The sequence below is a fragment of the Bos javanicus genome, chromosome 9 (genome assembly GCF_032452875.1).
Source record: "Bos javanicus breed banteng chromosome 9, ARS-OSU_banteng_1.0, whole genome shotgun sequence".
Lineage (NCBI taxonomy): Eukaryota > Metazoa > Chordata > Mammalia > Artiodactyla > Bovidae > Bos > Bos javanicus.
In genome coordinates this window covers 23,187,541-23,204,301 of record NC_083876.1, presented here as the reverse complement: position 1 = coordinate 23,204,301, position 16,761 = coordinate 23,187,541, and the positions used below count along the sequence as shown (strand labels likewise).

General features: G+C 38.8%; 1 protein-coding gene across 2 annotated transcripts in view; it reads left to right on the top strand.

Moving 5' to 3' along the window:
- ME1 (malic enzyme 1) overlaps positions 1-16,761 on the top strand; it is a 214,090-nt gene that overhangs the window by 182,838 nt on the left and 14,491 nt on the right. For both annotated transcript variants that reach the window (XM_061427308.1, XM_061427309.1), the window contains exons 9-11: positions 4,265-4,378; positions 14,543-14,648; positions 16,286-16,428. In XM_061427308.1, coding sequence (XP_061283292.1) covers positions 4,265-4,378; positions 14,543-14,648; positions 16,286-16,428 — 363 coding nt within the window. The remainder of the gene's footprint in view (positions 1-4,264; positions 4,379-14,542; positions 14,649-16,285; positions 16,429-16,761) is intronic.

The window sequence follows — 16,761 nt, the reverse complement described above, 5'->3', positions numbered from 1 at the left end:
TCACATGCGAAAGAACTACAACATTTTAAATTGTTGGAAGGAGATGGCAGCAATACAAAATAATGCTATATCCATTTAAGAAGCCTTAGATTTTATAATTTAATATGACTATGAGTAAATGTATTCCACTGGTAGAAACTATGTATACTATGTTGGGTTTGATTTTACTTGTTCTTAAAGCAAAATCTGTGAAGCTAAAATTTGCATGCCAAGTTATAAACGTGAACGTATTCAGAGTGTAAATCTCAAATTTATTTTCACATCAAAATGAAAGCCAAGGTTAAATTATAGCTCATTAAGGTTTGAGGTTATTTTTTTAAATTTTCGTGAATGTTACATGCTGTACTTAATTTTAGTAAACGTCTTTAAATTTCTGAGGGTTTTTGTTGAATGCCGCAGGCTAGTTCTTGATACTCAGCAGGAAAGAGGTATTCATGGTTGGATGATCCAAAACTGGCCCTTCTTTGTCCCTGAAAAGGTTTTGGAAATTTCACAGATCATCACCAAATTTATCATATACCAAAGGAGTTGATTGCTTTAATCTTATAAGAAGTCTCACAGTACTTTCTTTGTCCAAATTAGAGAGTAAATAATGCTTGAGAACACACATCTTATGTGTTCTGTTTTGTTGCCTAATTGGTGAAGTTCCCATCCAAATCACCCAGCTTCATTCTTCAAATTCAATTAGCAGAACAATAAGCAATACAGTCCGATAAGCCAGGGTGAGCAGTTCATTATTTTAAATTCAGTATTTTCTTATCAGAGGAAATCTTAATTGTATGAACAGAATTAAAGATACGGAAAACCAAGGATATCACTGGTTTATCTGTGGCTAAATATCAAGCCACATAATAGTGATTCTGTTGTAATAAGAGTAAATAATTGTCATTTAGCATAGTAAACTCTGGGAGTTGGTGATGGACAGGGAGGCCTGGCGTGCTGCAGTCCATGGGGTCACAAAGAGATGGACACTACTGAGCGGCTGAACTGAACTGAACTGAAATGTGACAAAAATACTTTGCTCTCCAAGGTTAAATTACAGCTCATTAAGATCTGGGTTCTTTTTTATTTCTGTGAATTGTTACATGCTGTACTTAACTTTAGTAAAGTTTAAATTGAAGTTTAAAGGAGCTTTGAATGAATATAGCTCTTTGGATTGGTAGAAAAAGCCATTTTGTACTTGTTTATTAACAGTGATGAAATGAGGTAAAATGTAACTCTTTTTTTTTTTTTTTTGGTTTTATTTATTTATTTATTTTTCTTCCAATTTTATTTTATTTTTAAACTTTACATAATTGTATTAGTTTTGCCAAATATCAAAATGAATCTGCCACAGGTATACATGTGTTCCCCATCCCGAACCCTCCTCCCTCCTCCCTCCCCATACCATCCCTCTGGGCCGTCCCAGTGCACCAGCCCCAAGCATCCAGCATCATGCATCAAACCTGGACTGGCAACTCGTTTCCTACATGATATTTTACATGTTTCATTGCCATTCTCCCACATCTTCCCACCCTCTCCCTCTCCCACAGAGTCCATAAGACTGTTCTATACATCAGTGTCTCTTTTGCTGTCTCGTACACCGGGTTATTGTTACCATCTTTCTAAATTCCATATATATGCGTTAGTATACTGTATTTATGTTTTTCCTTCTGGCTTACTTCACTCTGTATAATAGGCTCCAGTTTCATCCACCTCATTAGAACTGATTCAAATGTATTCTTTTTAATGGCTGAGTAATACTCCATTGTGTATATGTACCACAGCTTTCTTATCCATTCATCTGCTGATGGACATCTAGGTTGCTTCCATGTCTTGGCTATTATAAACAGTGCTGCGATGAACATTGGGGTACACGTGTCTCTTTCCCTTCTGGTTTCCTCAGTGTGTATGCCCAGCAGTGGGGTTGCTGGATCATAAGGCAGTTCTATTTCCAGTTTTTTAAGGAATCTCCACACTGTTCTCCATAGTGGCTGTACTAGTTTGCATTCCCACCAACAGTGTAAGAGGCTTCCCTTTTCTCCACACCCTCTCCAGCATTTATTATTTGTAGACTTTTGGATCGCAGCCATTCTGACTGGTGTGAAATGGTACCTCATAGTGGTTTTGATTTGCATTTCTCTGATAATGAGTGATGTTGATTAGTTGATAACTAATACCAGAAAGCAAAAATTAAAAATCTAGAGTAGAGTTTGGAATTTCAAAAATACAATGTTAAAAAAAAAAAAAAAGAAGAAGAAGAAGAAAAATAAAGAGAGAAAACAAACAAACAAATACGAACAATGTCACAAAAATTATAAAGAAAATACAGGTACAAAATTGATATCAAATACCAAAAAGCATAAATTGAAAATCTAGAGTAAAGTTTGGAATTTCAGATATACAATGTTGTATAAAAGAAGAAGAGAAAGAAACAGAGAAGAAGAAGAAAAAAAAAAATCACAGAAATTATATAAAAAAAAACTATAGGTACAAAATTGATAACATATACCAAAAAGCGAAAATTAAAAATCTAGAGTAGAGTTTGGAATTTCAAAAATACAATGTTAAAGAAAAGAAGAAAAAAACAAAAACAAACAACAACAAAAAAAAACAACAAGGTCAAAAAATTATAAAATATATATATATGAAGTTTGCTGAAGAAGAAAAAAATAGGGTCTTTTTTTTTTTTTGCAAAGTAATAGGTTATAAAAGTGAAAATTAAAGGAACAATAGAGGACTTAAAATTTTTAAAAAAAAAAAAGAAAGAATGATCGTAAAAATAATAAAAATATATCTAGGACTTTTTTGTTTCTTTTTTTGTGGGTGTTGTGGGTTCAGTTCATTTTTGGCTAGTTCCTTGGTCAGATTTATATTTCTCAAGATCTATAGTCCCCTTCCTATGTAGTCTGTAGTAACCACAGGGTTTTGATCTATTGCCTGTAGCTTCCAAGGCGTTTCCCTCTGTTATATCTTCTTCTGTTTGCTAGTCTCTTCAGTATCTGGTTTCCGCCCTGACTCAAAGGGCATGGTGGAGGACACTTTTTTTTTTTTCTTTTTTTTTTAGGCTTACTTGTTCAGTCGCGCTGTGGGGAGGGAGGGAGGGATGCTGCAAACAAATAACACTGGCGTGGGCTCGCAGTGCCTCAGCCACCCTGGGTCTGCCCCCGCTCACGGCGCGTGTAGCCTCCCTGTCCACACTGCTCGGACTCTAGGTTGTTCCGCCGGGAACAATCCGAGGCTGGCCCTGGGCTGCATGCACCTCCCAGGTCCAAGCCGCTCAGGTTCAGGCACTCGGGTAGTCCTCAGAGGCGCAGACTCAGTTGGGCCTGCGTTTTGTACTCTTCCCAGGTCCGAGCGCCAATTTGCTCTTCCCAGGCGAGCGCCAATGCTGCGACTTATCGCCTCCCCGCCACTCGGTTATCTGGATGTAAAACTGGCGCACCTTCTCAGGCAGATGTTGACCGTCCAGACCCCCAAGAAGTTTTAGTTAGCAAAGAAGCCTGCTTACAATTTTATAGATAATGTCTCTCTGGGGCTGCGATTGCCCCCTTCCGGCTCTGGCTGCCTGTCACCGGAGGGGGAAGGTCTGCAGCCGGCTATCTCTGTTCAGTCCTTTGTTCCGTGCGCGGGCCTGGCGGTCTTAGGTTAGGGCTGGCTTTTCGCGTGGTAGGTATCCCACAGTCTGGTTTGCTAGCCCAAATTATTTCGCTCAGATAGCGCTCAGGGTATTCAGGCCAGATTCTTACTCTCAGCGATGCAGCCCACGCCGCGCCTCCCTGCCCAGCCCCGATTCGCTAATGGCGGATGCAGGCGTCTGCGCTGCTTCTCTGCTGGGGGAGTTACCGTAGGGCTCGCAATCTGCGAGTTTTAAATTGTTTATTTAATTTTTCTCCCTGTTATGTTGCCCTCTGTGCTTCCAAAGCTCGGCACAGATTCGGCAGTGAGAAGGTTTCCTGATGTTTGGAAACTTCTCTCTTTTTAAGATTCCCTTCCCGGGACGGAACTCCGTCCCTCCCTCTTTTGTCTCTTTTTTTTTGTTTTTAATATTTTTTCCTACCTCCTTTCGAAGAGTTGGGTTGCTTTTCTGGGTGCCTGATGTCCTCTGCCGGCATTCAGAAGTTGTTTTGTGGAATTTACTCGACGTTTAAATGCTCTTTTGATGAATTTGTGGGGGAGAAAGTGTTCTCCCCGTCCTACTCCTCCGCCATCTTGGCTCCTCCTCTAAAATGTAACTCTTGATAAGGGATTATGTAGAACCACTTGAAACATTTTTGTTTTTCAGGCTGCCTTAGGGATTGCACACCTGATTGTCATGGCCATGGAGAAAGAAGGTTTATCAAAGGAGCAAGCCATAGAGAAGATATGGTTGGTTGACTCGAAAGGATTAATAGTTAAGGTAAGAGTTCATCATTTTTAACCAGGTACAGTATTTTAATCAATATGCCATTCTAGATGCCCATCTCTAAGACAACTACTATTTCCACCTACCCCATCCCCAACCCTGTGTTAAAAGAGTGTCTAGGGAAGCCTGGCTTGCTTCCTGACTCAAGGGTTAAACCCAGGTCTTCTGCATTGCATGTGGATTCTTTACCATCTGAGCCATCATGAAAGCCCACAGTGATAGGTTATACTTACCTAAATAAAGGATACTGTGACATGAATTGGGTAGTAGCCTCATAGGTGTAATATACAGGCTTGAAGTTATTTTTATGGCATAGTCGGTAAAGAATCTTCCTGCAATTCAGGAGACCCGGGTTCAATTCCGAGGTCGGGAAGATCCCCTAGAGAAGGAAACGGCAACCCACTCCAGTATTCTTGCCTGGAAAATCCATGGACAGAGGAGCCTGGTGAGCCACAGTCCATGGGGTTGCAAGAGTCGGACGTGACTTAGCGACTAAACCACCACCAACAACGTTATTTTCAAAGAACTATAAATAGCATTAAAAGATTCATTATTTAATATTAGGTGAAAATAGGAAAATGTCATATTACATACAACTATTTTGCTTTAAAATTTGAGTTGCATATAAAAATCATAGAAACGGATCGAATACATATGACTTTAAAACCGATTTTAGCGCTTTTATATATATTCCAAATTCTCCTGAGTACTTATTTTTCTTTAAAGCTAGAAAAATGTTCATTTTAAAAAAGATTTAGAGAAATTTTGTTTTAAATGAAACAAAAATATGGTTCATAATTTTTTGTAGCAAATGAGTATCTATAAAGCTGTGAAATAAGACTGAAAGTACCTTTACAACATCTCTTGAGGACCAAATAATAGTAATTTTATTAACAATAAATGACAGTGTAACTGTTTATAGTATACAGGAAATAGTTTTACATTTCTTGGCTTAAAAATTGCTATTGCTTTAAAAAAAATCAGCATAATTGTAAGAAACTGTACACTGTGGCCATATGACATGTCCTGTCACGAAATAAGAACGTTTGCTGAGTGAAGTCATCTGCGGCTCGGGCTTTGTGCTTATTGTGGGGACACTGTAAGGCTCTTAATCTCAGGAGGCTCCCAGCCTCATGGGAAAGACTCAAACAAGCCAACAGTTACAACTCCACAGGACAGTATAGAAATACGTGCTTGGTGCCAGGGGTGCACAGGAGACGGTGCTCCCGCCACACCAGAGAGAGTCACGGGGAGGTTGAGGATGGTTCCGAAGCAAGGTGTCTATCCAGCTAAGTTTGAAAAGAAGAGTTAGGAGTTAATCTAGAGTCTCCATGGACATCTTCAGCCTCTTACATGCAAAACTGAAACAAGGGAAGTTGAATGGCAGATTCACTCTGAGATCCTGACTGAAGTTACGAATCATGTCTTCCACCTCTCTGATATCTTCAGAGCCCTGCTAGTGTCGAGTTACTGGCAGTAAGTGTATTATTAATAAATGAACTAATGACTGAGTGCCTTCCGGACAGAATAAGAGCATTTGCAAAAGAAATTATTTTGAGAAAAATATCTAGGACTAAGACTGAAAGGAATAGAGTGACAGGTGATGAAGGCTCTTCTAAATGCTGAACTTGAGCAGTTTTCAGGCTCGTCACTCTGATGGCATCGCGGAGGATGGACTGAAACGAGGTGAGGCTGAGGAAAGGAAATTAGGTACAAAACCGTTGCATTAATACAGATCAAAGGTAATTGGGGCCTGAAATAAAGCAATGAGTGAAAGATGTTTGATTCGGTAGGTATGTAGGAAATAGGATCGGCATACTTAGTAACCAGTTAAATACAGAGGGAGGGTTAGAGTAGAGAAAGGAGTCTAGCAGGATGCCTTGGGTGTCTGTGTAAGTGATGTGGCCATTGCTGTTTGTTTGTTTAAAAAGAAATAAAGAACAGGCCCGTTTAAGGGAAAGATAATGAGGTCGGTTTTGGACATAACAAGGTAAAGGTGTCTGTGGAGACCTCAGATAGAGATGTCCCCTTGGCAGTTGAAGAGACAAGACTGATGCTCAGAAAAAGGATTTGGACTCCCAGAGATGGAGATCTGGGGATAATCCACATATATATAGTGGGAGCCACGGGAAAGCTGTACACACTGTGCTGTACTTCGGGGTGCAATACATTCAAGAATCAAAAAGGTGAAAGCCAATGACTGTGATTTCTAATGACATTTTAATGAGAAATCTTCATAAAAATACATAAATTTTAGCATCTCAAGTAATTTTAACATAGACTTACTGAACTGAGACTCCACATTCCATGGATTACAATACTTAGAATAACGGATTATAGCATGACTAGTATTTGGAATAACTGTGAAGTTGTTGCCTAGACCTAATTCGTCACTCTTATTTCATGTTTTTTACTTGCCAAAGTAAAGAACTGCATATATTCTCCTTGCCAAGATAAATAAAGTTATGTTTAAAAAGATTGTTATATGTTTAATAGTTTTGCACTATTTAATATGAGAAACATATGAAGCTTCAATTCACCACTGTTTTTTCTTTCATGTTCTTAAACAGTCAAATTACTATGTTGATTTTTGTGGCGAAACTAGTAAATCTTAGAATAATTACTAAATTAGTATAATCTAGCTCTCAATTTTATATGATCTTTCTGTGCTTGTTATCCTTTATCCTTAGCATTTTTACAACCCCTCTTGAGAGCCAATTATAATCATTTCATTAATTTCATTAACTTACAATGCAATTGTTTATAATATATAAAAATTATCTTAATGTGTTAAATAAAAATTTGTATAAGTCAAACTCCTTCAGTTTTTAAAGACATAAAACCAAGAACTAAAAAGTATCACTGTGAAGTTAGTGCATTTATGGAGTTTATCATCTCATCATCAGACTAGACAATGATTATTCTAACACGTTTTCTGCTTTCATTTTCAGCATGACATCTATGGTATTTTCTGTCATTTATTTCACATCCATATATGTTCAATAATATCAGTGTTTTAAATAATTCATCAATATCAGTAAGGTTGATTGAAATGAATTATTTGGTCACTGATAATACTCAGATAGTTTTAGTATCTTATAGCAAGAAACAGATGACATATCTATTTAGCCAACTAATATTAGTATATTTTAATATTAACCAATATTTTCTTTAAAGTAAATCATTCCAAAATAAAATTAGACGGAGAATAAATACAGTAAAGAAAGGATAAAAGAGGAGCATTGCCAGCATGACTAGGATTTGCATTTCACAGTGATAATTTGGACCATTTTTTAGAGAGGACAAGAAATCACAAAACCTTTTTAGGGAGGACAAGAAATCACAAAACCTTTTTAGGGAGGACAAGAAATCACAAAACAAACCAATCCAGACTTAATCTCTCCCTTAAATAAATACATTTGACTTTCACTAATGAGCCAAATTAGTGCTAAGGCAGAAATCTCAAAAATAAAAAGTGAAGTGTTAATAGATATCATGAAGGATAAACTTCATCTAACCCAGAATAGGACTATAGTATTTTGTTTTTATTTTAATTTTCTTTTGCTCTAGTTTACATAACTCTGTTTTCAATTTTTAAAACAATTTTTTCTTTATAGTTATTTCTTTTAGTTCAGTGTTTGGTTCCAATAAGGCAGAGATAGTGAATAAAAGTACTTTATATGCTACAAGGGTAGTTTTGACAATATAGTTATTTCCTCCCTGAGAGTTTAATTTTTAGGTCTAGAACTTGAAACTCCATGCTGTTTAGAAAAGTTCTTCTTTTCCTTGTGATCTTATCAGAATTTTAGCCCGTAATACTTTCACCACCTTGAATGATGGCTCATATATTTCATACATTGTGGTTTAAAAAAATCTAACTCCTAAGAAATGTTGAAGCTTGGTGAAAAAGATCCAGCTTGCTTTTCTCCCTCCCTCTTTTCCATGTCTTCTAGAGTATGATCGATGTATATGTATATATTAAACAGAGCAGAGGGAGAAGATTATATGCATGAGTCTTTCAGACAGTCAGAAAATTATGGATTTTTAACAATTATTGATTTTTAACAATGCACAGTTAAATATTTTTAAATTACTCAATTAAATATTGATGGAGTTACCCACTTAGTATCTTCAGTTATGGCCACTCTGCACCCCTTTTTTATGCTCTAACATGGAGTGCTTTTGTCACACCATTCATCTTCTTTTAATCTGTTCTGAGATGATGAAACCCAGCTCTGCGCTCTTTAGCAAATGCACACACTTACACTGCAACTGAAATATTACTGATAGTGTGCTAGGAAGGTTCTGTCTTCAGATAAAGAGGGGGCCAGATTCAACTCTGAAAAACTAATGACAGCAGTATCAGGCCAGTAAAATGGGGCAGGTTGTCTAAGCAGGCATGCATTCAAGAGTTCTAGTGCCTGGAGAATCCCAGGCACCGGGGAGCCTGGTGGGCTGCCATCTATGGGGTCACACAGAGTCGGACACGACTGAAGTGACTTAGCAGCAGCAGCAGCAGCAACAGCAGCAGTAGCAGTATCTGTGCTTAGTAAGGAATACATATTTACCAGTGGCAGTGTACAATTACCTTTTTATACCTCCTGGGAAATGAAATGCTAACTCCGAATCTTGACAGTGTTTGCTGCCTTCCTCCCCCAGGTCCCACCAGCACATAGGTGCTTTTGAAAAAGATAGATAGTTGTTCAGTCTGGTTGTATCTTTTCTACTAAGAATCAGCACAAAACAAGGAGGGTGGGCGGAGACCAAAGAGATAATAATATTTGAAGGAAATTCCTAGATATTCATAGTACATTTGGTATAAGTAGAAACTCCTAAAAAAAGAGAAACACCATAGAATTTGAGGTTCAGTTCAGTCACTCAGTTGTGTCTGACTCTTTGCGACCCCATGAATCGCAGCACACCAGGCCTCCCTGTCCATCACCGACTCCCGGAGTTCACTCAGACTCACGTCCATCGAGTCAGTGATGCCATCCAGCAATCTCATCCTCTGTCGTCCCCTTCTCCTCCTGCCCCCAATCCCTCCCAGCATCAGGGTCTTTTCCAATGAGTCAGCTCTTCGCATGAGGTGGCCAAAGTATTGGAGTTTCAGCTTCAGCATCAGTCCTTCCAGTGAACACCCAGGGTACTTGAGAGAAAAAGTGGCAAATGCAGACAAAAAGCATTTCAGCAAGGGTTCCTGAAAAGGAAGACTGAACAGAAAAAAAAAATCTATATCTACCTCCAGCTGAAGTATTTGGTGTAAAGAAGGTGTATTCCAAATTGCATTTTGAAAAGAAGAGAAAAGTGAGCCATTGGTATAGAAAACAGGAGTCCAAAGGTAAAGACATTTGCCTGAATATTACAGATCCAGAGAAGGTCCCATTCCAGTAGTTTTTTAATCTAAACCAGATCAGCACATCAGCTTTGAAAATTGTATAGAAAATACTTGGGAGACCTTTATTTTTGTCTTTTGATTTTTCTGTTCTTGGCAAGTTGAGCCCTTTGGTGATGCTGGTATGCATGATTCCTGGCCTTCTTTCAGTGTTCCCTCTGCATTCCTAAGTCCCCACTAAGAATTACGTCTTTGGGGGTGAGGCTGTAGGTAATTTATGTTTCTTGCTAGACAGATGTCTTCTGGCCAAGTTCTGGCTTTAGTGGCCTGGAGCTGCCAGTGCTGTTACAATGATTAATAAAGTAAGATGTTCACGATAAGCGCATAAGCATACATCTTTTCCTATGATTTTTATCAGTCTTCTTCATGATTTGTTTCTCATTCCAGGAAACTTAGGGGGTTTTAAGCCTTATTAAATACTTTTCATGGTATCTCATGAAATAGCCAAAAGAGCAGTACTAGAAATCTGTGCTTTTACGTTATTTTGTAGCATTCTTTCATTAGAACTCATCATTTTCTACTTTTTTGAAAACAGATCACATATTAATATCTTTAAAAAAATGCTTCTGGTAGACATCTGATAAACCCTTTAGTGCAGTGATGCTCAAAACTGGCTAATCACTCAAATCATCTGAGAAGTTTGAAAAAAAAATACAGATGCCAGGGCCTCATCCTGGACTTGAATTAAAATAGCAGGGCTCAGGAATCTAATTTTCCTCCAGTGTGTCTGGTACTCAGTTGGCTTTGTAAAGCCCAGATCAGGTCCGTTTTCATTACACTGTCATCATCACCTAACCGAACCATTTTCTAGATGGAGAAACCAGCATCCATCAAAGTACCAAAGGCCTCGCCCAAGGTCGTGAGTGAACGGAAGGGCCTGAGGAGGACCCCACTACCCTGAGCCCGAGTCCCATGTTCTGTCTCCAGCACTTGTAGATGGCATTTTCTGGGGAGGTTTTCTTTATTTTTTTGTATATTATTAAAGCTTTCAGAAGTAACATAAATGTATTTGTTCTTAGCTGTTAGAATGGACTCTGATACTAGTATTTATTCATGTCCCTAAGCCAAAAATTTATCACAATTTATATCAGTTTATTTTGACCATAATTAATAGCTGTGAGAACAATGTTGTAGAATACATTTAAAGCATTTTTAATTTGCTGTTTGGGATAATCTGAGACAGTATGCTGTGGAAAATATTTTGAATTACTGAACTAAAAAATGGGGATTATGTCTCTCACAATATCTTTTAAATTCATTTCATATTATGGATTTGTAGGTCCACATTCAATATAAGCAGACAAGACCCTCTTCTTTTATTTATAGCTTACTTGTAGCAGTGGTACCATTCATATTATACGAGGCTGAATTTACTTATTGCAGCTGCCCATAATATCATTTCTAAGACTTTTACTCTCATGCTGCTTTTATTTTCTCATGTAGAAGGCTACTTCTTGGCTTGGTAATATAATGAAAATGAATTGTTGTTCAGTTGCTCAGTCGTGTCTGACTCTCTTCAGCTCCGTGGTCTGTAGCACGCCAGGCTTGCCTGTCCTTCACCATTTCCCAGAGCTTGCTCACACTCATGTCCATTGAGTCGGTGATGCCATCCAACCATCTCATCCTGTGTCGTCCCCTTCTCCTCCTGCCTTCAATCTTTCCCAGCTTCAGGAGCTTTTCCAATGAGTCGGCTCTTCACATCAGGTGGCCAAAGTATTGGAGCTTCAGCATCAGTCCTTCCAATGAATGTTCAGGATCGATTTCCCTTAAGATTGATTGGTTTGATTTCCCTGCAGTCCAAGGGGCTCTCAAAAGTCTTCTCCAACACCACGTTCAAAAGTGTCAATTCTTTGGCACTCAGCTTTTTTTATGAAAATGAATTGGTGTTCATTTTTAATGTGATCATATGCAAATTTATTTAAAGCTGTATACCAGAAGCAGTTTGGATATGTTCTCATCGGCATGTTGTTTGTCAGCAGCTAAATGGTCAAGAATGGGTTGTTTCCTGACTCAGAAGCTTCAGTAAGCACTCTCTGTGGCCTCCTCGTTCTTATGTTTCTCTCTGCGGGCCATGGTGTTTTACCATGGATTGTGTGGAATCTTCCTGTTTTGTGAGTGCAAGCATTTTTTAGAATAAACAAATCAGGGATGCAGTCTCCTCTAAGAACTATTTTTAGTACTTCCTATTCTGTTAATAATCCTGAACATCTTATACATGTCCCTTTTCCTCACAATCCTTTTGGTGGGGGTTCTTTTTTCTATTCCAAAGTAAATCACAGAAAAAGATTAATGATCACATTTTACTGTTATTAAAGAAGAAAAGGTGATACTCGAATGCAGTAATATAACATGGAAGGAAAGCTCTAGGACGTATGGTAGTTTCTTTGACCGTAGTCCGCATTGGTTATTCCTTTGTTGGAATGTATTTGCTTAATACTTAAACCGGTCAGGTGGGAACCGAAAGGCCAAGAGGCAAAACCCTGAGGTTCATTCAGTCTTCTCTAAGGGATACACTTATTATCAGCAGCCGTCAAGATTACATACCACCAGGTCGAGATGACTATGGTTGTTTTGGAGTAGGTGAATAGTTATCCTGAGATTTTTTTTCCTCTGTTAAAGAACCTAACAGAGGCTCTGACAGTAGGTATCCTGAAAAGTAAATCTCTAAACCTTTGAAGAAGTAAGCACCAAACTGAAGTTTCATTTATACTAACTAGCTGCTGCTGCTAAGTCCCTTCAGTTGTGTCTGACTCTGTGCGACCCCACAGACAGCAGCCAACCAGGTTCCCCCGTCCCTGGGGTTCTCCAGGCAAGAGCACTGGAGTGGATTGCCATTTCCTTCTCCAATGCGTGAAAATGAAAAGTGAAAGTGAAGTCGCTCAGTCATGACTGACTCAGCGATCCCACGGACTGCAGCCTACCAGCCTCCTCCGTCCATGGGAGTGGATGGAGGAGCCTGGTAGGCTGCAGACCACTAGCTAAACGAACACAGTACAATGTTGTGTTAGTTTCTGGTGTATAGCAAAGTGATTCAGTTATACATATACACATATCTATCCTTTCTCAGATTCTTTTCCTATGTAGGTTGATAATAGCCTTTTAAAGCAAGAATATTGAACCAGGAGTAACAATTTGCATACAGTCTGACATATACCATTTGTAAAGTGTTTTCTCCAGAACTGGACTGTGTTGTATTATTGGAAAGACTGAGTTTTAGCACCTGCCTCCAGCAAGCTGCATACTGTCCTGCAGCCTCTGTTTCTTCATGCAAAAACCTAATTATATTTGCCCTACTTCTCAAATTGTTGAGGGGATCAAATGAAATATATGAAGATAACTTATAAGCTATAAAGTATCATATAAAGTTAGGTACTGATTTATTATGTAGTCAAAATCTTCAAAATTTATAGGTAGAGTATTATTATAATTTAAAAGTCAAGTTTAGTAAGTGTGTGTGTGCCAGGTCACTTCAGTAGTGTCAGACTCTTTGCAACCCTATGGACTGTAGCCTGCCAGGCTCTAATGTCCATGGGATTCTCCAGGCAAGAATACTGGAGTGGATTGCCATGCCCTCTTCTGAGGGATATTCCCAACCCAGGTATTGAACCCATGTCTCTTAGGTCTCCTGCATTGGCAGATGGGTTCTTTACCACTAGCGCCACCTATTGTTTTTACAATTTAAAAGTCAAGTTTTAATAAGTAGCACACTTAATTTAACTATTTCTTCCTGTGAACAAAAAACTATTTCATCACTCATTCTTTGATGAAAGCTTCCCTGGTGGCTCAGACAGTAAAGAATCTGCCTACAATGCAGGAGACCAGGGTTCAGTCCCTGGGTTGGGAAGATCCCCAGGAGAAGGGAACAGCTACCCGCTCCAGTATTCTTGCCTGGAGCATTTCAAGGACAGAGGAGCCTGGTGGGCTACAGTCCACAGAGTCACAAAGAGTCTGACATGATGAATGACTAACTCACTGAAGTAAGGAAAATGAATAATAGGTAAATGAAGAGAATTCTAATTTGAGCAGATATTATCCCTGGTCATAGAAGTGTAGATGAGAATTTCATCTTCAGATCTACTAATTATGTGGAAAGATAAAATACTGAAAGAGCAGGGGGAAAATGAAGGAAGCAGATTTTTAGATAACATTCCCTACCCCCATCCTAAGTTCCTTTTTATAGCTGGGATATTATAATTAGATGTTTCTTAGATAATACATGGTGCAACTATGAGCAAAACATTACAAAATAAAAGCACACGAAGCTAGTGCTTATTCAGAACATCACAGTATTACATAAACATGGCATCAAGTTCCATTCTTAGTGAGTGGTCCGTAAAGGATTTGTGCAACCACTAAAGGCCGCTCTGCACTCTTAAGACACTGCTTCGTCAACACAAATCATATCTAAGAAACAGTATCTTTATTTAAATAATATTTTGCATTGCCATTTGTTAACGCTTATTTCTTGCAAGGGTCTGTAGAGTTAGGATTTTAAATATTAAATAATAGTTAAATAAGGGAAAGGCTTTATTTTGTTTACTGTTACACCCTCATTGCTTGGAGCGTTGTCTGAAATATAAACCTTTGTGACAAGAGTCAATGAAATAATTCTCTGATAATTGGAGAGGAGACTTTAAGAATAGCTGGAAGACATACTACATAAACCTATTCAGTATAAATTCTGCTAATATGTGTAATACTCTGAAACTTCCTTGACTCTCATACACTTGGCAGATTTATCATTTCTTCTTATTTGCCCTACGTAGGGACGTGCTGCCTTAACACAAGAGAAAGAGGAATTTGCCCATGAACATAAAGAAATGAAGAACCTTGAAGCCATCGTTCAAGATATAAAACCAACTGCCCTCATTGGTGAGCTTTGGCTTCTTCCCTCTCCTGTAAACCCTGTCCCCACCCCACGTGGGCCTGATTTGTTTCCTTACGGTTAATTTTTTTAAATTACTTATTGATTTATCTTATTTTTGGCTGCACTGGGTCTGTGTTGCTGCATGAGGGCTGTCTCTGGTAGTGGTTGCTACTCCTGTTGCAGTGCGTGGGCTTCTCACCGAGGTAGATTTGCTTGCTGTGGAGCAAGGGCTGTGGGCCACGTGGTCCTTCAGTAGCTGCGGTCCACGGGCTTAGCTGCCGCATCGCGTGTGGACTCCTCCCAGACCCGGGATCGAACCCGTGACCCTGCACTGGCAGGCGGGATTCCTGTCCACTGTACCACCAGCGAAGTCCTCTTGCTGATAATTTTTGAGACATTCTTTAGCTTTTTGAAATTCTGGTCTTGGAATTACACAAAGTTACCTATTCCCTGAAGCAGCAGTGCCCCCTAGACGCCTAGATTTGTAAATTCAGTGCCGCCTTGTTACCGATGATGCCAGCTGAGGGGGGTGGTTCCCTTTGCTAACTCTGTCAACCTGTCAATACCTGGCACATCCAGCACTTTGCCAGGCCAGTTATTCCAAACAGACAGTGGCTCTCAGATGGGGGCGATTTTGCCCAGTTAAGAAACATTTGGCAACGTCTGGAGACATTTTTGTTGTCACAGCTAGAGGGAGATTGTCTGTCATTGGGTGGAGACCAAGGGACACTGTTCCACCTCCTCCACCACCCAGGAAAGCACCCCTGCCCCCAACAAGGAATTGTCCAGCCCATTGCTCATGGGGCCAAGGTTAAGAAAGACTGAAAACAGGGACTGTAATTTTACATCTTTATATCTTCCCCATAGCAGACAACATGGTAGTTTCCATACTGCACGCGCACAGAAAGATGTTCAGTGTGGACGAATTTGTTGTGGTTGGAAAAATATCTCAAAGTTTTGAAGCTTTATATCCTTTATTTTGTGTGTGTATAATGCCAGCCCTTACTTGGTCTTCCATTCCATTTGCAACAGATGACGATTTTGAGAATAAGGATGAGAACCCTAATAAAAACAAGTGTTTACTCCATGACAGCAACCGTAGTAAACCATTGTTTTTTTATAAAATGTGTTCTATCAGGAATCTTACTGTTTAAAATGTTCATGATGCTAACTGCTTTGTCTGTTCAAATTCCTTCAGTGAGTCATACTCCAGTTCTGTCATTGAATGCGATGATTGACTTAAGTGTTAGCACTGGATAATAAAACATGATTACTTGGTAGCCTCAGACACTGAAATAAACTTCTAGAATTGTTTATAGAGAGATAATATATATTAGATACATTTATTTTCCAATAAAAATGCCTATTATCAGAATTCCTAGTGATTGGTCATTAAATCTACTCATGAGCCGAATATTAAAACTCTTGTTTTTTTTTTTTTCATAGATACTATAACCTTAAAGGCTATTGGCATTAACGGACACCTCTTTTTGTCATTTTCATACAAATATTCTGTATTGCTTAGGGTATATTACAAAATGACCTGACGTGTCTCATTGTTTGGTGGGGCTGGGGGTGGAGGGGGCATTGGATTAAATAACCAATGATGGCCCTGTTCACTGGTTTCTTGTTTCTCTGTTAGGAGTTGCTGCGATTGGTGGTGCGTTCTCAGAACAAATTCTCAAAGACATGGCAGCCTTCAATGAACGGCCTATTATTTTTGCCTTGAGTAATCCAACTAGTAAAGCAGAATGTACTGCAGAGCAGTGCTATAAACTGACCAAGGTAAAGGGAAAAAAAAACACGTAACTGATATTTTAATAGTCAAATTGTAATTCTTTGTAGGGAAGCCCAGGGTATCTAAGGTGCCTGCCAGTTAACCTTTAAACATTTTACAACCGAGAGTGAAGGCGAAGTAAACAGAAGGATAAGAACCATATCCTTTTTTAGAGTGTCATATAAATCCTGTTCTTCAATAAAACAGAATAAACTTTGTAATGTTTTATTGATAATTTTCCTTAAGTGCTTTGGAAGTATCTAAGATCTAAACATAAAAGTTAAAGAGGAAAAAGCTTGATCCTAGATGCTTATTAAAATAACTTTTAACTAGCTATTCCT